The 23,714-nt window shown below is 40.6% G+C and overlaps 2 protein-coding genes across 2 annotated transcripts in view; one reads left to right on the forward strand and one right to left on the reverse strand.

Annotated features, from left to right (window-relative positions):
- VPS13B (vacuolar protein sorting 13 homolog B) overlaps positions 1-14,342 on the forward strand; it is a 429,974-nt gene extending 415,632 nt beyond the window's left edge. The window contains exons 59-62 of the mRNA XM_062490506.1: positions 3,166-3,342; positions 5,769-5,871; positions 6,526-6,775; positions 12,366-14,342. Of these exons, the coding sequence (XP_062346490.1) occupies positions 3,166-3,342; positions 5,769-5,871; positions 6,526-6,775; positions 12,366-12,611 (776 nt within the window). The 3' untranslated portion in view covers positions 12,612-14,342. The remainder of the gene's footprint in view (positions 1-3,165; positions 3,343-5,768; positions 5,872-6,525; positions 6,776-12,365) is intronic.
- Positions 14,343-17,204: 2,862 nt separating this feature from the next.
- LOC134050290 (cytochrome c oxidase subunit 6C) lies at positions 17,205-22,554 on the reverse strand. Its single transcript, XM_062503259.1, has 4 exons — positions 22,498-22,554; positions 21,768-21,895; positions 20,108-20,229; positions 17,205-17,330 (listed from the first exon to the last, which is right to left on the reverse strand). Exons 2-3 carry the CDS (start codon positions 21,879-21,881, stop codon positions 20,110-20,112), a joined length of 234 nt encoding a protein of 77 aa, XP_062359243.1. The 5' UTR covers positions 21,882-21,895; positions 22,498-22,554; the 3' UTR covers positions 17,205-17,330; positions 20,108-20,109.
- Positions 22,555-23,714: the final 1,160 nt, after the last annotated feature.

Below are 23,714 nucleotides of genomic sequence, written 5' to 3' on the forward strand. Positions count from 1 at the left end.
TCCTGAAAGACAACAGAGAAAAGCAAGCAAAATGGCTTCAGCTTGGCCAGCTTCCAGCCTCATGGCAAAGCATGGCCAGTTTCTCTTAGTGGGGGATTTTTTCCAATTATGTCTTGCTCTGAAAGAGTTTGTCACAAGCAATCTGAGCTTTGCAAAGTCTGTAAGCTGTGCTGCATTCACCAAACTTTGTCAGTCTGTGCACAGAGTATACAGTCTTGCTGCCTGTAATCAAATTCTTCTTGGAGTAATCCAGTGATATGCTCTGAACTATCTGAATTTTGTAGCTATCAAAGTAACTTTTTTATTGTTACTGAGCCACATGTATTAACCAGAGTGCACCCCATCTGATGTTTAGCAGATGTTATGTTGTTGCTGGAACCTCTTTTGTCCAGTAATGGAAGAATATGTTTTTGTTTTGTTGCTTTGGTGTTTAATTTTATTGAGGTTTTCTTTATACATGCATAATCTGTGTGTACATATGTGGACATGCATATAAAATCAAATGCCATGGGTAAGAAAACAAAAACGGAAAATGGAGAATGGTTTTGTTTAATTAAAAAAAATACTGGTCAGGGACATTACAGGGAGAGGACAGGGACAGAATAGGACACCATATGAGAGAGAATGAGAGTGGGAAGGCAGGAACCACTACATATGGTTCCATGCTCTGCTTTCCTGATGCCCTACCTGTTGGGGAGAGACTTTCTGTGGTAAGTCCATCCCTCATGGTGCTCCTGCCAAGGGCTCTGTTAGAATGCAAGAAGCCACAGGGGCACAGGGAAGATGTGCTTTGCACAATTTCTGGTGTGAGGATGTCCTGAACCTCACGTGTGTGTCACCACTCTCCCACTGTTGCTGGATTTTGAGGTTGCTCAGGCTTTGGCCTATAGATTTCTTCCTTTGCTCACACATGCTGCACACATCTGGATTCCCCATGCAACGGTGGTAGGACCAGCCACTCCTCAATGAAAGGAGTAAGGTTATAGTTTATATTGTGATTTGTGGGCATGGCCATGGCACATAAATGAGTAAGGGCAGTGAGTTGCAATTCAAGATAAGGAATTATAGAGGAGGAAGAGATCATTGGTTATATTTTTTGCAGGTAGAACAGCAAGACTTGCAAAAGGATTTGAGGTACAAAAGGGCAATGTCTTTACAGACCGGTTCAGAGCATGCATAAAATGCCAGAGTAACAGAAAGCGTGGAATTACTAAAAACTGGCTAATTAAGGTATAGATTATTTGAGACACTATATAAATATTCTTATATAATACAGTCAGAGCAGTTTCCATTCTGTTTCCTTGTCCTCGGAGCCTAAGCCCAGCTGAGCAGTGCCTGGAGCATACCACATATCCTTTGGAGTGGGCTCTTATTTATTATTACCTTATAACTTTGCTCAAGTGTATTGCAGTAAATAATTTACTAGTGCAAGGACTTAGGTGGATTACATTTTATAAGGCAATAACTTCTGTTCTGAAAGTGCAGTTGTTGTGGATGACCTCAACAGATAGGGTGAAGGAGGTCACAGGATAGTACAATATTGTAATTTAGCAGAACTCCAAGTATTTTTTATGCTTTCAAATGCATCCCAATTGCACAAAAGACTGGACAAACAACCCCAATTGTGTAATGTGGTGTTGAGATATTATTTTAGTCAAGCAGCAGGAGCAGCTGGTAAGTACTAATGAATTGAAAATTGTCTCGTTTCAATGGCATGGCATTAAGGAAAAAGTTTCATGGCCTTTATGGTAAAAAGGGTGAATGTTCTGCTGAACACTCAGCTTCAGTGAGTGACCTCAAATAAAACCAGGCATCATTTCAAAGACAGACAATCATTTTCTGTGGAAATACTATACATTTGTCAAAAGGCTAGTCCTGCAGAATTTGGAAGAATTCTCTCTAAGAGGAGAGGAAGGCATTTTAGGGGAATGGAAGTTTCTTGAATTCCTGATAGATAGTATTTCAGGGACAAGAATCTGGGGAAAAGTGTGCTGCCTCTCATCCTTGTCTTTTCTTTGGACAGTGACTGTGCACAAATACAATATTAGTTCTTGTTGTTCAAAGTCAACAATTTCTTCATTTATCCAGTGAGTGTAACTAAAACCATCTGAAAACCAGTTAGCAGCTCTCTGCCTAGCGCACGTCAGGCTGGTAAACACATGGGGCCAAATACCTCGGTTGTGATTGTCCAAATATAGGGAATTCTGCCTGGATTTCCTTCCACATACAAAGCAGAACTTTCAAAGATGTGTAGGTTGCAGTGAAAATGCTTAGTAACCAGGGTGACACTCAGTCCTACTCCTTAAATAATTTTTTTATCTTGATATTTGCATTTGCAGGTGCAAACTGAGAGCTGACCAAGTCGGGCAGACTGGTATCACTTTGTCCAATCCTCGTACCCTTAGTGATCTCCAAAGAGCTTATCTATCAAAATTGCAACAACTAGAGACATGTCTGTGGTTAAGTGGCTAGCATAAACTCAAGATCAAAGAAATGTACCACCTCACATACCTGTTTACATTTAGGAAGATTTAAGTTGAAGTTCTCTGTTGATACTAAAAGCTGGGAAGGTCACTATGTCACTTGTAAAAGTTTGACCCATGCACATTAAAGTAAAATATGATGGTTTTCACAAAAAAAAAGTAACAAAAAGTCTCAAAGTCTAATTCTGCTAATCTTAGTAATATATCAAAAGTTGCATTACCTTATGAACGTTTCTGGCAGTGGAAGAGGATATAAAAATGATCTATTGAATACAAGCAGGTTTTATTCTCATTAAGTCAATCTCTCACTTAAATGAAAATCTCATTTCCATAGCAGCTCAAGTCATCTAAAACTGGAGTATTTCATTCTTAGCCCAGCATTTTCAGAATTGTGACACAGAATGGGCCAAATGAAATTAACTCAGCAAAAGCATTTAGCATAAATAGTTGAAAGAGGAAAACATATTGTGAGGTTAGATGATCTAAATATTTAAAAGAAAAAGGTTAAGATCTAACTTAACTAAAGCTAAGAAAGTGTTTAGCTAATTGGTCACATACTAAATAGCTGTATAAGAATGGGGTACAGTCTCTAATCCAAACAATATTCAGGTCCAGTAGTAAGATTTCCTCTTATTTCGGAATATTTATCTTCACTACTTACTGGAGACTCTTGTTTTTTCAGGTGCAATTGCTGGGATTGTGGATCAGCCGATGCAGAATTTCCAGCGAGTATCTGAGGCCCAAGCTTCTGCTGGGCATAAAGCCAGAGGGGTCATCTCGGGTGTGGGGAAGGGGATCATGGGCGTCTTCACAAAGCCCATTGGAGGGGCAGCTGAGCTCGTCTCCCAGACAGGTTATGGTGAGTGTCATATTTCCAACGCCTCCATTTAAATTTTCAAATGCTGTTCAGATACAACCTGCTATGTCTTACTTATCCAGCTCAGTATTGTGTGACTTAGAGAAAGGTTTAGAAACGCCACCGCTAAATACTTACAAATGGTCTGCTGTTTTTCTGAAACGCCATCGTGTTGTGCTTCTCTCTTGTGTTACTGATCAGCGATGTACAGCCGCAGAAACACGGAATGCAGAAAGCATGAAGTAATTCTTGGAATACAGCAGAATTAGTTACAGAAACATATGTGCTTGCAAAATAGTTTTTGACATAAAAGGATTAGAGCAACACTATGTCCAATTAGAGCGTTATTTTGAGATTGCTTTGTTATGGCAGGGAAAGAGTTGGGCTCTCTCTACACAAAGAGTGAGATATGTTCCTGGGAGAAAGAAGTGAGTCATGTAGTAGGAGCATCCCCTTTAAAGTGGAGCTTCACAAGAAGACAGTCCTGTTTTCAGATACATGGCTAACCTTAGAGCAACCAGAGTTGGGGTTTCCAGCTAGACTTAGCACTTAATGGCACTGGTGCTAAATCCTCTCAAATTGATGGGAACAATTCTGGACAAAGAAAAGGTGTAGAAGATAAAAATAAAATATCAAAATACACTCATTTATTTGCTTCCAGTATCAATAAATCACTTTCAGTTTGAATATTTAAGAAGAAATGGTGGTTGGAGGGAGTCAAGGAAGAGAAGAAGGAAATTGATAGAAGGACAATGTGTCAATTATTCCACCTCACTGATTATACCAGACAAACCTTGAATATTTAAGCCATTAATCACTAGCAATATTTATGCTTGTGCTGTGTTGACTAGAATATGAGTAGTTCTCATAGAGCTTAAGTTCAGGATGCTTGCCACAACATCCACAGCTCATTCCATCTAGTAAAAGAAATAATGAAACTATTATTAGAATTCTTTCAAATCAGCTTTATCTTGTTTGTATGAGCATAACCCCATAGGTGTAAAACCCATATCAGCAAAATCAGAAGGGTTTTTTTCCTGTTGTTGGCTGTCTCTATGTTGTCTTTGCTGCCCAGGACATTATTATTTCTAGATTCAATTCTGCTGCTGTCTTTACCAAGAAACTCACAGTAGTAGAGGGACATTTTCATTGCAGATATGGTATATAAGACATCATGTTTTCCATGACCATGTGACAAAAAGAGTTAGCCAGGAAAAAACATAAAACTGTATCAATAATAGCTGACAGTGCGTGAGAGGAAAATACACAAGAGTTCAAGTAACTCTTACCCACAACTGGATTGGAAGTGGGACTGTGCCTCTTGGGGGGGACCAAGGGGTGGAGGACCACACAGAAATAAACACATGTTCTCTCTGTCTCCATCTGTAAATAACATTTTCACTCACATAATGCTGAGAACCTCGGTAAGCCAACTGTTACAACTGGGATGCTGCTTTTAAGTATTACCATCAACATGTGTGCTAAAAATTAAAGGGTTTTTTTCATTGCTGATGTTTTGTTTAAATTATTATCCATTGTGTAAGAGGGAATCTAAGTATTGACACCCTTATGCAAAAATGCCTTTGGAATGCTTAGACAAAAGAAAATCCCTTCATTTATTTGTAAAGAAGTATATTTGTAAAAGAGTAACTTTGCACCAAACAATATAACACTAGTGCTTGCTGAATAATCTACTCCATGTCTGTCGTGTAAAAATTTTTAAAACTACTTAATTTGTGAATTTTTTTGCAACCCACTCATTCTTTCTGGTGACCATACCCCATCATTGAATGTTTACAGGCCATCTGAAATCATACATACTGTGTCATCTTCAGCTTTGGAGAGTCTCTTTAGAAACCTACTTAACTGCTGCTTGTAGTCTCCATTCTGTGTTGGCACTAAGAAGAATTCACAATAAACCAGATGCCCCAGGAGATCTCATAAATGTACATGGATCTATGTTTAACAGCTGGATTAAGTAACTGAACATTTAAATGCAGTATCTAGGCAAACTTGCCTTCTAATTTGTACCAATTGTGACATGTATATGAAAGTATTTTAATATTAAGCAAGAAGGTTAACAATGGTCTTGATTTTTTCTACATAAATCCTAAGTGATGTGTCTGATCCTGCTCTGAAGTGATGGCTCTCAGGAGTGTTATGTTTCTCTTGATTGCAAGTTTACAGCTGATTCATAGAACACACAGTGGGGATTTTTTTGTTTCTTGCTAAACCAAGATCACAGGGGTTAAGTGCACAACTCTTGCATTGTAATATTTAATGAATTATCTTGACTACAGCTTCCAGAGAAGCGACGTCATTTCACATCTGCACTATTTTATGAACTGCTTTAAACAGATGACATCACTGCAGCATGTAACTGCATTGTAGAAAACAGCTACTAAAAAACCTGAATTCTCTTACCACAGGTATTTTGCATGGAGCTGGACTGTCACAGCTTCCCAAGCAGCGCTCTCATCCAAACGATCAACATGTTGAGCAGGCTCCAAACAGCCACGTCAAATATGTCTGGTAACATTATTTAGACAATTGCTCATTTTTACATACACATTGTTTATTAATACATTCTGGCCTCTGGTCAAGTTAACAGGAAAGGCTTCCCTAGGAAAGGCTGAGTTATGGCAGTTTGTTTAGGAACATTAAACACAAAGGTAGTGCATAGAAACCCAATCTGCAAATGATGGGCTGCTGATCTGCATCCAGCTTTGAAACTATAGAGCTGATCTTTATTTAATGGTATTCAGTGAGTTCTTACTTATTTGTCATTGCACTGAGCCCAAGAAAAATACTGCTCATCTCCAGAAACAGCTGTTAGTGAAGATAACGTTATTTTCTGCACTGAATTTCTAAGACACTTCTCTGGGTAATTTTTCTATTATCAAGGAAATAGGATGAGAAATAGGATAACCTAGAACAGATACTAGGCCAGTTTTGCAATGAGTGATTAAGGAGTTTTGATAAGTAACAATTTCACATTCATTCTTTAAATCTAAAGTCTTACATCTTTCAGTAATGGAGTTTTGGAGTACACTCCCTGGCTTATTTTATATCTGTAGGTGATAGCTACAGACTTAAGTAAAAGCATAGTGATTAAAACAAGCCCTGGAGGATCCAACTGAGTAGTTCTTTGTCTTTTTTTTTTTTTTTTTTAACCTGATAATACAGGAAAATGCTGCAATCTCTGGGAAGGCCAGAGGTCCACATGGCCTTAGATGTCATGATTGTGAGTGGATCGGGCCAGCAGCATGAAGGCTGCTTGCTGCTCACCTCAGAGGTGCTCTTTGTTGTGAGCATCAGTGAAGATACACAGCAGCAGGCATTCCCCGTGACTGAAATCGATTGTCTGGAAGATGATCAGCAAAAAGATCTGCTGAAGGTGCAGCTAAAACAACAGAGAGTGCCTTCTGACTTGGAGGTAAAGCCTTGAGTACCTTTTCCATTCAAAGATGAAGTTACACTGCTGCTGGTGCTCCTGGCAGTGGGAATACTCACCTTTGGGCTGGGAGGCCAGGGGCTGAAGTGATGAACCAGAAGATCTGTGCCTCATAGTTGGCTGTGTTGCCCTTTGGATGGAAGGAATGTGTCTCTTCCCTTCTATCCTCTTATTGATCGTGATATATTGTATCTATGACAGAAATTTTCTGAGGGAAAAAGTAGAGGAAGTCTGAGTTCTTGGTAAGCACCACCTCTTTTCTGAAAAAGTTCTCATGGCTACATATGCACAAGGTGTTCGTGGTTTGGCAAGCCAGCATTGCACCCTGTGCCTACAAAATCCCAGCAAAAGCAGTTGCTTTTATTCTTCTGGGAACTATGTTAACAGTTCAGTGGTGCTGATGCTCCTTTCGGCATGCTTTTATCTTGTCTCTTCTAGCACAGTGGTCTTGTTTGGCTGTATTTACTTCCTTAGATAGTCCTTCTTCTGCAAATGTTAGCTTTAAACTGGATAAGTCCTTCTCTGGGATTGCATGCACCAAGTGTTTGCCAGTAAGAGCATAAGCCCTTCATCTTCATGTTGAAAGATGTCTAAGCCATTTGAATAGTGAGGTTTTTTTGGATTAATTATCTTCTTTTAATGGCAGAAGAATGTTATATTTTTACACTTTCAGGAAACAATGTTTATTGTATTAAATTCTCAAATAGAATCATATGAGAGAGCATTTCAAAAACAAACATGCATGTCCCAGTTTTTGTAAAAGTGTGCCAGGTAGCTTATAGACTGCTGTACCAGAAATTTCTGTTCCACATATAAGAAAAGAACATATAAAACCCCGGAAATATGAGGTGTGACAAAAAGTAGGAGCACCTTCAGTCAAATCCTAACTTTGCTGAAGTCACTAAAGAGTTTTGCTGTTGATTTCAGCAAGGACTTCATCTGTGTCGTGACAGCACTTGAATACTTTTGTGAAAGCTTTCTTTAGTGCTGAATTCTCTATTTATATTTATTGTCTTTCCACTAACCTCAGTCTCACAGAGAACTGTTGACTGAAGTTGCCTTCTCTCACCACAAAGCTACATGAGGGATTACTTATATTGTGAAGCAAGTGGGCAAAGCTCAGCTTTTTTTGTCCCTGAGTGCTGAGTGGTTGGTGGAGGCACAGATCAGACTATCAGAATCCAGACTGTCCTGCTCAGTCCAGAGCTACTGTCCTGGAGGGAAGAAGAAGAAAAGTTGTTCTCACTAAGGCACTAGATGCATTCAACCTATCTTAACCCTAACTTTAGCATCAGCTCTGTTCCTTTTTTTATTGGATTGGAGTGTTGTCTTTGCATCTGGTTTACCTAGGGGTGAGGAGTAGGCTGCTGCTGCTGCGGGGGAAGGGCAGGTAGCCCAAAGTGGGTGATGAAGAGTGCAGAGGGTCTGCCTGTTTGGGAGAAGGGAAGGTGAGGGACAGAGAGCCTAATTCTAGTCCCCACAGCTGCTACGGCTGGGAATGTGTAGGATTTATGGGCAAGTGGGGCCCCTGAATGCACAAAGCGACCCTGCGTGGCATGAGCAGAGTCCAATGTTCCCCCACACACATGCTCAAAACGCCCTCCTTTGGAGGTACTGGACCAAATACATCATTTTTTTCTGAAGTTCTGGATGGAAGTGTGGGAGTCCTACTCAAGTGGTGCAACAATGCAGCTCTAGGAGCTGTAAGCCTTGAGCCCCCCAGCCTGAGTACAGCATCTCTTTTGCTGATACAGGCTCTTGAGAATGCGGTGAAAATGTATGGCATGGGAAAAGTGCCTGTGTCCCAGGTGGAGCCAAGTCAGTGATGGCAAGACAGTAAAAGTTGAGTGATGCTGTACAAAACAGACCTGGCAAAATAATCCTTCAGAATTCAGACACTGATACTGAAATTCCTGTAAAAAATTTAAAGAAATATGCTGTGAGGAAGAGCAGTTGAAAGAAACAGAGAATAAAAAAATTTGATTTTTTTTTATGTTAAGGCAGCTAAGGCAGCTATGCAGCAAAAGATTCCAAAAAGCTTCATATACAGTTTTAGTAATTACTTAGAGTGTTTTGTAATTAATATTTACTGTGTTTTCCTAGTGGATTTGGATATCTCCTACTTGGTGATTTCCTTTCTGCAGCCGAATCTGTGGTCTGGGTGTCATGTGCAGCACTGGTGCTGATGGGAGCCAGAGCTTTCCTTCAGCTTCCTCTGACAAGAGTTTCTACAAAGTCTGCAGATGCAATTAGGAAAAGGAGCCTTAGGAGGAACAAGTTGTGGCTTGCAGATAAGCAGCCTCGAAGCTGCAGAATGATGCTTCAATAGGCACAACTCCTCAGTATTAATAGTAGGCCATTGTGTTGCACTGAAGGTGAAGTGCAGACATGTCTGTGCACGATGACATTTGCAAAGATGGCCTCAATTTTTAGCTGGAAAATGCCCAGTCAGGTCAACCAAAATGTTATTTTGAGTTTAGCAAAACAGAGCTAATGTTACCAAATATAAGTTATCTCTATTTTTCTGATTAACTTAGTCAAAGATGATAGAAATAATACAACAAATTGAAGCATTTCATTTCAAGGCTATAAAAGTCCACTTTTTTGCATTACTGCTCATGAAAACAATTGCCAAAAAGTTTTGTTTCAGCTCTGCTCAAAACAGTTTCTCTCATTCCCTCTCCTCAGCTTCTTGGAACAGTTAAGAAACACGAGTTATTCTACAGCTGTAATCACCAGAGATGTTATAGAGCATATTTTGACTCCTTCAGCAATGGGTTTTCCTGATGCCTTGTTCGCCTCCACAATATATAACTTAATCCATCTGGATAGGAATAGCCTGGATGGATTCTTAAAAACTCTGGCACTGACAAGTTTGTTATTGAAAGGGAAGCATTAATTGTATTTGGATTATCTTCCAAAGTAATTGAGACACTGCTTGTTTCCAGACAGATGTCAAACTCAAAAGGCCTGCTCTTCCAGCTGCTCTTGGTATAGCTCATAACATCAAGAAGTCAACAAAAAATTGAAGGGCCCTGGAATTTCAGATATTCCAGATTCTTTTTGTGAGTCCTATATGTTATCATCTTTGGAGCAGAAAACCAATCTTTGGATTTCTCAAAGCAATTGAAAAAAAAAAAATCCTAAAGATCTGGATCTTCTTAGTCAGTATGCACAGAGGTTGTAAATCAGTGCTACACACCCATCTGGACTGCACAGCACAGGTGTTGTAGCTGCTGTGGAGTTAGAATTGCTAACTTAGGCTTACTCATTATAAACTCATTATAAACCATAATGGAAGGAATTTTGGAAAAACACTGGAGTTCTTAACCCAAAAGTATGGCCTTGTAATATGAAGGGACATGGTATCTGTAATACTCCTCTAGGAGGTGCATTAAGCAAGCCTTGATCAAGTTTTGAATCCTTGAGTGATCTGGATATTAACATGATAAAGTTCAAAGCAGCAAGTGAGGGCACTTAGTGACAATATTAGGTCCCATTTAGGAAAAAAAAAATTAGAATAACATCAATTTCAATTTTTTCTTCTCTTGAAAATATAAGCCAAACTGAAACTGGCTGCAGAAGCAGACAGTTACATATGAAGTCATCTAAAAGCAAGCAGGGTCCCAGTTGCTTTGGAAGACCATCCAACCATAGTTAATATTTCCTCCTAAATAACTGTGCTGTATCTGTGGAAAATAGCCTGGGGCTGAATGAAGAATGGGTTCACAGAAGTAGGTAAGTGGGATGCCAGCACCATTTCCATCTCCTTTGGTGAGCAGGATCTTCTGGTTGATGTGGAGGCAGAACCCAGCTGTCCCTGGGCATACCTCCCTAGGAGAAATCAGGAAAAAGTGTGAAGCCACCTACATGCAAGATTTACCCTGTAGCTTAAAATCCAGATTACGTAGGTGGTACTTCAGCATAATTCTCTCCTTTCAACTGCTGGAACAGACTGATTGCTGAGATACTTTTACTGAGCCACCAGACCAAAGATGTGGTTCAGACACCATTCTCCACTGCTAGCTGTGAGTCTGCTGCAGCAGTCTGCCTTCTGATTTTTCCCTCCCTTAAGGTCCCTCATGGAAACAACCCTTTCCTCTGCCCATTTCATCATTTCCGCTGTTTCTAGGCATAGGCTTCAACCTTAAACTTCTGAGCTTGTTCATGTGCCTGCTTCCTTTAGCAATTTTGTGATGATGATTGAAAACAGGAGTGTTCTACTCACTGAGCAGCAAATCCATCTCCAAAGGCACAGTAAAAAATAAAAAAGGGGAACTTTTTTCATGTGAATGTGACACCTGTCCCTATCCATCAATCATATTAATTCTTTCTTCAAATAAGCAACAGACTATTTAAATGAGTCTTGCAGTCCAGAGACACGATAAGATATTGATTGTGGATGTTAAATTGAATCTAATGACACTGTTTGAAAATATCATTCTATCTAGCAAGACATGTAAAATTCCCTGAAAGACAGGCAGAAGATAGCAGTCTTTAAATTCTTAGCATGATTTCTTAGCAAGGAAATTTTAAATCCTACAAAAATTGAACTGGTCAGCAATTCTCCAAGTGTAAAATAAGGAAGCATCAAACCTTAGCCGTATTATAGCTGCTGCCTTTTTCTTCACTGTCGTATTTTGGAAATCACTTCTACTTTGAATGGCATATCTCATCATACTGCTGTAGTATCCATGGTGGGAATTCTGAAATACAGTTTTTTTGAAACCATGCAACCATCTTATGCCTGCTTGTTTGCCTTCCCTTCTCAAGCTAGTCATAGTCATCTTCAACTTCTTCAAAAATAAGGGCACAGGAGACTGATCTTCCCAAGGCAGGTTTGCCCATAGCTTTTCTGGATAATATTTTATCTGGTTGGAACCATATGATAGATGACAGTATTTGATTTAATGTATTTTTTCCCACTAGGGTAGGTTGCTTGCATTCCTCTTGCTAGGACCTTAAACAACCTCTACCTGTTTCAGCCTGCAAAACATAGATCCCCTAATGCCTTCTCCAAAAACAAAACACCCAAATCATCTTTAGTAAAACCCTTTTGTTTAAGAAAATGTCCTTGTGTGAATGGGGGCTTTGTTGCCAGAAGCAGATGGATATATCCTGCCATAGAACATTCATCTGGAAGGTAGCTTCTAGTCTTCATTTTAAATGAAGCAAGTTAAAGACTAAAATACTTTAGCTAAATAGAATTCCTTTATGATAAGCCTTGCCAAGAGCTACTGACATTTCTCTTAAGGGGGTTTCAATGCCTTTACTGTATACAAGGAGTTGATCTGTTGTAAAGTTCTGCTCTTGACCAATTCTCAAAAGATACTGCTTAGATTTTCTGTGGCAGAGTTAGAGCTTCTCAGAAGTCCAAAACAGCAGAGGAGAGGACTAATTCACCAGGGACTCAACGACGGGAGAAACACTCATGATTAAAAAAATCCTTTAAACTATTGTAATATTTCAGGCAGGGAGATTTTTATCAGAGAAATGTGGAAGTTATTGTCCTTGCTACTTAGTTCAGTTACCGTCAAATACTCAGTAACTATTGTATCTTATGTGATTTCAGGCCGAGGGAGCCAGAGAGAGGCTGTCAGAACAGCAGTACAACCGCCTCGTGGAGTACATCACAAAGACATCGTGTCACCTCGCTCCCAGCACTGCCACAGCACCAGCCCTGCAGACCATGGCTACTGAACAGCCCCTGACTATAACAAAAACCTACCAATATGTAGTTGATCCAAATTTTGCCCAAGTATTCATTAGCAAATTCACCATGGTGAAAAATAAAGCCTTGAGGAAAGGATTTAATTAATAGTTATTTCTGGTTCGTGTAGTAATACCATACCAGTTTGAAAGCAGTGCTTTCTCTTCAGTAACCAACATCAAGTAGGGATGCATGTAATTTTTGAGGAGGTAGAAATTGATAACAAAGCCCAATAGCTTTTCTAATCTTGACAACATTCCTGCTCCCTAGCCAAAATACTAGTGCTGGAAGGAGAGTGTTCTGGCAAACGAATAAACTAAGAAGGAACAGCCTTGGACTACAGCTTAATGAAAATCCTTTTTCTTTTTGATAACCAAAAATTAGAGAATGGGGAAAATTACGTGCATACAGACATTTTTACCACACACAGAAATGTGTATCAATACCTCTATATCATATTTTAGGGTCTGCCAGTTTCTGTTATAAACCAGGTTTATAACTCAGCTGTAAAAACTTGCTCAAGGCTGAGCCTTTCCCCCCACACCCACACTCCCCCAACATGTGCGTCCTGAGGCAAAACATTTTCCCCCACTAAATCTGAAAAACCCAGCGTAGCTGTTTTAAGTTACTAGTGACAGCTGGGTTTTAGCACCACTTTAACCTTAAAATAGCTTCCTTTATTTGACTGAAGTTTTGCAGGACATTAGTCCATAATGTAAACTAGTGCCTTTGTGTGGTTTGGAGAACAAAACATTAACTACAGCATGACTTTATTTTTAAAACTGTCTGTATACAGAAACTTTATTTTATCCACCATCAAATTTTCAGAAGTACTTTCAATGTATGTATGACTGTGCATTGTCTGTTCATTAGCTGGAAGCCAGTAACATGCAGTTCAAAAATTTAAGAAACAGAGCTGTCTCCTTAAAATCTCCAAGCTCAGTGTAATCCAGATGTGCAGGTGCTAAGTACACCTTGTGGGGTCTTGCATATTTCTGATCTGCCACCACTACATTGTATGTGCTCCCTTCAGCCCTAATTCATTTTATGCTTATCATCTTCAAACTTACAAAACCAGGAGTATTTAGAAATGTGGCCTTTCAAATATGTACTAAGCAAAGTGGGATGTCTTCAAAGATGATTGAAAACTATGGACCTACAGGCACCAGTTACATTAACAGTTAATGATGCCATCACAATACACTTACAAATACATGTTAAACAGCAGTATTTCTTGCAGTAGACAAGAAATCAGCCTCTGGGCAGTTAGATGACTTTATGAACCAAATCTGGCTATGGCAGTTTCATTTTAAAACCAAAAGCTTACTTGCTTTCCAACTATGCATGTTAACTTTTCTCTCCTTTTATATATGCTTACCAAAATGAGTTTTGTCTGGAGATTCCTGAACATGGCTGGAATTGGAGTGAAAAACTGGAATAAAATCTGATCACCATTTGGAGCATATGCTTTATAGTTAATAACTTCTACGCATACTTGATATGACCAAATGCACAGTAAAAAGAATGCAGTAACTGCAATGTTTTTCTCTTGAGTTCTGTTTTGTTAAAAGGTATTTCTAAAAGCTGTGCTGCTCATCTACTGAGAATAAAGGAGGCTGGGTTCTGCACTGTCCGTTTCTGACTGTGAAATAAGCCCATCCATTATCAACATTTCATACAATGATGTAAAAACTTAGTCATTGTTTTAAAAAGTGTATGTATATACACACATGCGCTTCATTCCTGAATATTTTATGGAAGTTGTTTAATATTTCTAATTTTGCATATTGATGGATAAATTGTAATATAATTAAATTGTTTAAAGATAATAAAGCTATTCCTGTAATACTTGTTCTTGTGAGCTGTTTATTCATTCAGTTACACAGTGTAGGACAATGACAAGATTTATGTACAAGATTCATGAGGGCCCTATTAGATCTCAGTTGGTCACTGGACTTTGTAGTGTACCAGAAAATGCAATAGATCATGACAATACTTTGGAAGTAAAAACTGGTGACTAGCTTGCCAAAAACATGTGCTGAAAAGTTTTATGCTTTTGTGACTAACTGAATCAAAACAGCACTGTAGTCACCGTTTCAATTAGGCTAATCTGTTCCTTATTTATGGAGTACACAGACAAGCCAAGGGGATGCAAACACACCTGTAAAAAATGAGGAACAGCAGTTTCATTTCCAAAAGTTTGTAGATTTCAGCCATTGTTTTAAAATACATTTGTGTTTTTCCTGAATTACATTCTCCTGGAATAAACACTTGCTTAAATTACACTTTTCTTCAGTAAATTGAGCTGCATCTTTACTGCATTATGCAGGTTCTTTCTTCCCCCTCGGACCATATGTATGGAAACGAGTGAGGACGGCACATAAATCAACCTCTCCTACATATGAGCTGTGTGAACTATGAAAACAAAGTTGTCCAAAAAGCAGCTGCCTGTACTTAGCTGCTAAAGCAGTGCAATGTGTACTCTTAAAACATGCCTACTCTCATAATGCTCTTTAGACCTGGAGCGCTCACAACTTCAAATCTATCTTTTTAGTTTGCTTCCAGAACAATCAATCACTCCTCAAACACTTGAGAATAAAGTAAGCTAGCCAAAAAAATTTGAAGGCATAGTCAGGCAAGACCTTTCCCAAAGCAGTTCAGGTCAAGTAATTCCTTTTTATATATCATTTGATACATAAATATAGCAAAAACCTTCAGACACTTGGGATAGTCTCCAAGAGCAGCCAAGTATGTTTTTCAGCTCTGCATCTCCTAGAAAGAGAATGCCAGACCCTATAACAAGCAACTGATTAGGGTCTAACTCACAGGTCTTGTACTATGTCATGTCCCACTCCAATTATTTGTACGGTAGAATTAGCTGAACTCTTGCTGATAAAGGGGGAAAAAAGGAAAAAAGATCAGTAAGGAAAACTGGCAGGTTGGTGTTGATTTCAGCAAAAGTTCGGTATCCAGCTTTGGACCCCCTTCCTACTCCAGAGGAAAGCAAGCTGTGGATTGGTTGGCATTACCTCCTAAAGGGAAGTACATGCCTTGCATCCAGTGTGAAATTAGACTGCATCCAGAAAGCCTGCAGACCCTCAAAGCACAGCCACAGAAGTTAGAACTCACCTTTCTTTGTTAAATACATTTAGCCAAAGGCATCCCTGAGCTCCCTGTACCTGTCAAAAATTGCCTTCATTCACAAAACTTTCATCTCTTTAAATCACATGAGCTTGTAGCTGAAGGAATACAGACTAAAATAACTGCTGCTGGCTACAACAGTTTAGAAGAAACTAAGAATTTGACAATAAATGAATGCATAGCAACTGTGAAGAATACAGGGCCTAGACTGACAAGAGAAGTCGTGTCTATTAGCCTGCACACCTGGCAGTAGCAAGTTTCTTTGACTCCGAAGCTGTCAGTAAGATGGAAGACCCCTGGCTATTTAAACCTGCAGACAGGCCTGAGAAAATGTTAGTCAATACTTAATGGCATACACTGTTTATACTGTACATTGGGAAGATAAATGGGTATAATTTGCTATTGTTAAGAGTTGGTTTACATTTATAGGAGCTGGGGTATTTTGATTACTAGATGGTTTCCCCTGCATCACTAACGTAAAATTCTTTCTTTGCTTAGAGGAAGCACTGTCTGTATAGAAAGTTTAAAGAAAATCCTATGTTGCTCTATAAAATGTTCTGGATCACATACATTACTTATGAGCATTCATTAGTCCAAATGTTGTTCAAGGATACCTATTAAGTGTTAAGTAGTTAATGATCCATGTAAAATAATAAGAGTTACTCCAAACAGGATTTGAACCGAAGACCTTCAAATACAACACAGATGGCCTAATTTGTCATGCTGCTTCATACAAAGACTTCCTTCCTTTCATGCAGTCAGCTTTTGCCTGTTCTCTTAAGTATCCATATTCAGCAAACAAAAGCTGCACTCCTAGTACTTTCTTCATCCTGAGCAATAGGCAATGACAAAGCCTGTTCTCTCCAACAGGTTATCATGGCCCAAGACAGAGCATCATGTCTCAGACTGCACAGAACATAGCAGAGATCCAAACTAGGCTTAACTGACTACTTCCAGATATTAAAAAGATGATACATGTCTAAAAGCAGCATGCCAAGATTACCATAATATAATTTTACTTGGTCTGCCTGTACCCCCTTTCCTCTTCTACATCAATTATATGGGAATATGCTTGCACTTTGGAGTAATTTTCCAATTAGAGTAACTAATACACCATGTGTGAGAATGGGCATTTGCAGAGTCTCCAAGTCTTGCTGCAACAGTTTGCTGATGTAAGGAAGACAATACAGTGATGACAGCAGAAAAAGACAAAAAGGTTGGCTGGTGTATTTCTAGAATTTCTAGCCAAATTCCTTCCTCTCAAGGTCAGCTCACCCTGTGAAGCCAGAGGTAACAGAGACCCCTCCAGAAATCCATCCTCTTCCTTCCTGCAATATCTGTCCTCTTGCACATTCCCATAAGCAACTGGGACAAACTAGCTGTCACTGCTTAGGGATATACTGTGCTGTCAAATGTGAAATTTGGCCAAAACAGAGATGCAAATAACTCCTGGAGGAAAGACTAACTTAGTCACCTTGGGCAAGTTCTGAGACTTTCCACCACTCTTTCCACCCAGCACCTGAGCCTTTAAGTATCTCTACATTAATGAAGACAAATAAATGTCACTGACTCGTATTTTATTTATTGAGCTGCATTACAGCGTGCCATGCATTGAATTGCATTTCACTTTACACTTCAGTGAACAAATAAGGTTCAGTCTTCAAGTCTCCTCAAACTGAAGGGAATCTGCAAGATAGAAAAAAGACCATTAAGTTATGATGGACAAACTTCATGCTCTAAGTAAACACATTAGTATGTATGAATGCAAAGCAGCAGAGAGAAATGTTTATGCGGTAGTTTAGTCTGGAGGAATTCCCCGTTATTTCCTGATCCTTGAAGTTTCACACACCCTTCATGTGGCAAACAGAAGTGAAACATGGAACAAATCAAGAGCTGGAACACTGCACACCACATCAGATTCACTATATATGCTGCACTGGTAACTGAATCAGTCTTGCTGAGGGCCTGCAGGAGAAAGGAATGCAGCTTTCAGACAGGAGCCAGAGAGGAAACAAGTGGTGCAGGCAGCCTACCAAGGAAGGAAGAAAACCAAACTCAAATTGCTTCTCCCCATTACAGTGAACACAATCCAAGACCAGCTGTGCTCCATGACAAGAGTCATGAAAGTGGTTAGCACCAAACTCAGAGCTTCCCCCTTAATTCCATGGCTGAGCACGCAGCAGATGCCAGATACTCCTCACATTTATACCTGCACTTAATTTCCATTGTCAGTTCACCACCAGAGTCCACACCAAGCATATGAAACTGTGAATTCACAGGGAGGTGCCAAGGTGCCTCCACGCCCAGCAGGAACAAACGTGGTGTCGAGTGTGATGCTACCACTGTAACTAATGAACCCCTTCCTGCCCACCTGACCCCTTCCTCAATTCTGGGGCTAAGAACTGGCTCCACAGAGAGTATTTAGTGAGGTTAAGCCACTGCATTTACTACCACATATAGGACACACTCCAGTAAACTGGGATATGTAAAGTGTGCATGATCACTGTATCCTTTAGGTAACTACACCAAAAAAAGGCATAAAATCCAGAATAGCCAAGATTTCAATTTCTGAGGCAAACAAAAATGTCTTCCATCTGTTCTGAGTACTTGTCCTTTTTTTTGCAGCCTTTACAAAACATCTGAAACACTGGCATTGTTTTCCCCTTCTACTTTTGTATTCACGTGCAGGCATAACAAAAAACAGCCTCGTTCTATGAAGGAGGGAAAAAAATAACTGCTCTTCTATAAGCAGGCTAAGGAATAAGAAGCACCAGCAATTCAAACAAAATCACAAAAGACAATTTGTCTTCTGCATTTTCTTTTGAGCCAGTACAATTAAGAAATTGAAAATTTGTATAGGAAACATTTAATTTCAACAGGTGCACACAACGTGCAATTTTTTTTTTAAGCTGCCAATGGGAATACAGGCTGAGAATGGAGCTCTATTTGTAGTGAAATAAATCCTGCTCATGATTTGAATTAAATATTCAACATGCATCCTTGTTGACAGTGTTTGTTTCAAATGATTTCACCACCAGATGGCCCTTCAGAATACACTGATGAAGGCCACCTGACTAAAGAATGCAATTTCAGTGTCTAAAGAAGTTTAAAAGTGACTATATATTAGCCAGAGGACTGAACCAGAGGCAGAATTACTAAGATTTAAACCAGGTAAATTTATAATTTCATTATTTATCTTTGTTGTAGTCATAGCTGAAGAACAGCAGTATCCCACTCTCACAAAACAAAGACACCCCAAAACACTACCAAAAGCTGGGACTGACACAAGGATTTTTTACTTTTTTTTCCTAATTTTTTAGAAGAGATGAAGCTCTGAGTTTTTTGTGCAATTGTGTTAAGCAGAAACCAGATAGTTGCAGGTTGTCATAGAACAGAATTCAGTATTCATGTTAAGTACAAATCTTTCATTCATTCTTGCTTCTTCAGGCAAACAAGACAAGAAAATCCAGCTGGCCAGGATAATTAAAGCCACAGATTAACACATAATGATCACAATAAAAAAACATTCCAAAAGAATGAAAACCTATCATTCTAGATTAATCTGAAGTCATTTTAGGAGAAGCAAAGAACTCGGTGTAAAAAACGTGCACCAAGAAAGGGGGAGGAACTCTTGAGTCGTCACATCAGCTTGTGCAGCTTAGTGAGTGTAGTTATTAATAACTACAACACAGTTGAAATAAAGACTTTTTTCCTGGTGCTACTAGCAAAGGAGAACAAAGCTGACAGTCTTCCTAGGCAAGGCAGCATCAAGTGCTAAAAAAAGAGTATTGTGAACAAAGTTCTATTCAAGTTTCATATAATATGGCAAAAATGTGATTAGTAGTACACAGAGCTGTATGCCACTGTGATCTTTTAATACATATGTGTGTGCATATAGATGTATTTCCCCTCATGACTAGTTATTTTCCCTCCTCACCAACTTCAAAATGATATGCAGAGGCTGTCTCTGTTTCTTACATTAAGATGCATGCTATGAGAGAGAATCAGCCTCTCAATTTTCTCACTCACTGTACCACCACAAGTATGTAAGCAGAAGATACAGACAGCCCCAAGTTAACCAGTTCAAGATGTGACAGCATCAACATTAACTGTGGAATCAGCCAAGTCTTGGAGTTTAACATCAGAGTTTTGTCTCCTCTCCATGGTTATGTGAGGAGGGCAAAAGCCTGGCATCATCACTCCCTCCTGTACCACACAAGTCTGTAAACAAAATACCCAAAAGGTATTCAGAAGCTTCTATCCCACCTTTACTCCCCAGTTCTCCTGTTTCTTCATGTTTTTAGGTCTCTTGAGTGCAATTTTTATCCTTTCTCTTTAGAAACCCCTTTACATTGGAACAAGAAGGAAGATTCCCCCCAGGCAGAAGAAGCACAACATCTTGGTGACATCATCTTACTCCTGCTCTAATGCAGTGCAGCTCACTACCTGCAGATGCAGCTTACCATCACTTGGCTGGTGCACTCTCAAGCACACCAGCTGCCTTCATGGCTTCAAAGTCCTTCACGGGATCATATTTTTTATAGAACTCTGCATAAGCTCGTTTTCTGGGTTCAGCAACTCCAAACTGGAAAATAACACACAGAAAATTAAAGTTTGCAAAGCTTTACGAACGGGTGTTTTTTTCTGTTAGTTCCATAATTTCTATCAGTGGACATTCATCTAAAAGGCCTTTAGCTCAAATTAGACATTCCTTTGATCCTGTTAAAACCCGCAGGTCAGGCTGCCTGATCATTGGTCAGAACAAATGTCTGCATTAAAACCTTAAAAACAAAGTCTGTTACAAGGTAGCACATTATGTTTTCAAGATCCAAAACCGCTCCCTCTCAACTGATGCTCAAGTGTCCAACACCCTCCCTGCTAATAGTTTTATACACAAAACTATTTATACATAAAGCTATAAAACTCTAACTCCAGATAAAATGGCATCCTACACTGAAGGACTACGTTTGAGCTACACTGTCAGTCAACTACATCTGGTAAAATTTTACAAGATTGCAAAGCCATTCTTACAGATCACCAACATAAAATCTTCACAATCTTCATTTCTTGGACACCCATTCACCTGAAGCACAGGGATATGCTCAAAAAGCTCCCAGAAACTTGAAAAACATTCCAAGGTGGGCTTATACAACAGCATCTAACATGGAACAAAGTAAATCACTGCTGAGATTCATGTTACCTGTTCTAAATCTGGTCTGCCACCTTACCAGTGTATTAACATGGGGGTGCTAAATAAAGTACTGGCCCAGAGACTATTAAAAAATTACATTCTAAGTCTGACAAACAAGCTTGTCTACCTCTCAACAGATGTGTTAAGTACATGTGTGAGCTTATTGTTTCTGACAGACATTTGTGGCTCTGAGAAGTTGTGGAAAACCTGAAATTAACTTCACTTCTTGTCACTTTTATCAACAGCTTCCTGAGCATTCAAATGCTGCCAATAGTATATGGATGAATTCAATGGGAAAACCACGATCTAGTTCTTCCACAAGAATTCACACTGCATTGTTTGCCTTGTGTATGAGATCTCCTTATTTAATAAGGGCACTCAAAAACTTCTCTTATCAGAAGTCAAACCTGTAAGGGTGTACTTCTGGAAACATAATGCTCCATTTCCACATGATACCTCAAAAGCAAGCACAGAAAGACCACATTAGGTTTTCCCACACTGCTATCTTCAGTGTGAAGGATAAGTTTTCCAAACTGCTTAAGAGCAAGTTTCCTGAAATCACTCAAGAGATTAAGTAAGACTTGGACAACTCTCCCAAGCCTCAGAAACTATGGCAGACCAGAATACAAACTATCTAGAGTTAATGTGCACCAACTGTGAATGGTCAAGAGCATTTTGGGACTAGGAGACTCAAGGTCAAGCTGTCACAAATTGCGTGAACTTGAACACACAGCATGAAACATCAGATTATTCATATCACTTCTTCAAATGAAGATTAGGAAGATTTATTTGTGCTTTGGAAATATGCTTACAAAAACACATTACTAAACCTCTCTTATGAACAGCTCAACCCAATCTCAACAGAAAAATATTATGAATTCTTCAAATATTCCAGTAAGCCCAGTTTATAACTGAATGACTATAGAGCCCACCTTGTACAAAGCTGCACATCCCACAGACACCAAAAATGCCCCAAGGAGGTGAAACTTCATCCTCCTCGCCAAAAGGTGCCGCATTTGTGGCTTTGGCAACAGTGCAGCCGACATGGTGACTGGATTTCCTGAAAGAATAAAGAAATAATATAATTGTAGGAGAAACTCTACTTAAAACAATTTTCTTTATTAAGAAAACAATTATTTTTGTATTGTGCAGTAATGGTCTTCACGATATGAGCAGCACTGGTCCTGTGTGTTTGACTTTCCAATGAGAATATTTAAGGGACAAAATTCAAGGACAATCTATTTACGACACGATTCTAATTTAAGTTCTTACACTCCTTACACCCAGTAGTTGAGGAATCAAGGCTGGCCTTCGTTGTTCCCACTAAATCCTGCGCTTCCCGCAGGGTCTTCCCTCCCAGGCCTGCTGTCCTGGTGTTTACGTCAGAAGACATTCTAGGCAGTACCGGGGACAGGCTGGGACCAGCCCCGCGCCGTTCCCCGCACACAGGGCGCCCAAGCCCCGCGCTGCAGCCGCCGCCGCCGGGCCCGGCTCCGCCACCCTCAGGGACGCGCAGAGGTCACGGGGCTGTCGCGGGGCCTTGGCCGAGCGGGCAGCGGCGGCTGGCGGCCCTAGGAATGGGGGTGATAAGGGAAGTTAGAGAGAATGAGGGCAGGAAGAGAGAACAGCGGGAGCCGCGGCGGGAGCGGGGAGCGGCCTCACCTCAGCGCCCACCAAGGTCCTTCCGCGCCGCCGGCCGCGCTCCTGCTGCGGCCCCGCTACTCCGCATGCGCGGGGGGCAGGCGGAGTACGGCGGGCGGCGCGGGTCAAACCTGGCCGGGAGCAGCACCCGGCTCGCGTGGGAGCGAACCGCAGAATCGATTAGGTTGGAAAAGGCCTCTGAGATCATCGAGTCCAGCCTGGCACCGAGTGCCAGGTGCAGTCTTTTCTTAAACAGCCCCAGGGACGACAACAACACCACCTCCCTAGGCAGCACATTCCAATGTTTTCTCATCTTTTTGTTTTCTCATCTTTTTGTTTTCTCATCTTTGCTGTGGAGAAATTCCTCCTAATGCCCAACCCCAACCACCCCCGGCACGACTTGGGGCGATGTCGCCTTGCTGTGTCGCCTGTTCCCGGTGAGAAGAGCCCGACCCCAGCTGGGTTCAGCCTCCTCTCAGCACTGGACAGAGCGATAAGGTCACCCCCGAGCCTCCTTCGCTCCAGGCTGAACACCCCCAGCTCCCTCAGCTGCCCCGCACAGCGCTTGTGCTCCGGACCCTTCCCCAGCTCCGCCGTCCTTCTCCGGACACGCTCCAGCTCCTCAATGTCCTTCCTGAGCGGAGGGACCTGAACTGCACACAGACTCGAGGGCTGGCATCACCAGAGCCGAGTACGGGGGGACAATCACTGCCCTGGTCCTGCTGGCCACGCCACTTCTGATGCAGGCCAGGATGCCACTTGTCTTCTTGGCCATCTGGGCACGCACTGGCTCGTGTTCAGGGCCCTTCTGTCTTTAAGGTCCTTTCCAATCCAAACCATTTTGTGATTCTGTTAAGAGCCATGGGAGAAAACCAAGTCACCCACTTGAAGGATGCCCAGGGTGACAGTGCTGGGCCAAGGGACTCAGACCTTTATATAAAGGAATTATTGGCCCAGCCTAGAAAGAAATGAAGCCCTTTGTAGTCCTTTCTAGATGTCCCTTAGACAGTTATTGTACCTTTATTGGACATGATGAACATGTGCTTTGCCCATTATTTCCACTTAATCTCCACCTGCACGTGGAATTGTCGTTTGTATTCCTGGGGAGTCTCTGTGGGATTTACACTGAATGCTATAAATTCCTGGCTTAAAAAACCAAGTCCCTCCTGTGCACTGAGGTATTCGTTCAAGCCTTTTGGTCCCTTGCCAAAACCAGCAGATCCTGACATCAAATGGGA

The sequence above is a fragment of the Cinclus cinclus genome, chromosome 1 (assembly GCF_963662255.1).
Source record: "Cinclus cinclus chromosome 1, bCinCin1.1, whole genome shotgun sequence".
Lineage (NCBI taxonomy): Eukaryota > Metazoa > Chordata > Aves > Passeriformes > Cinclidae > Cinclus > Cinclus cinclus.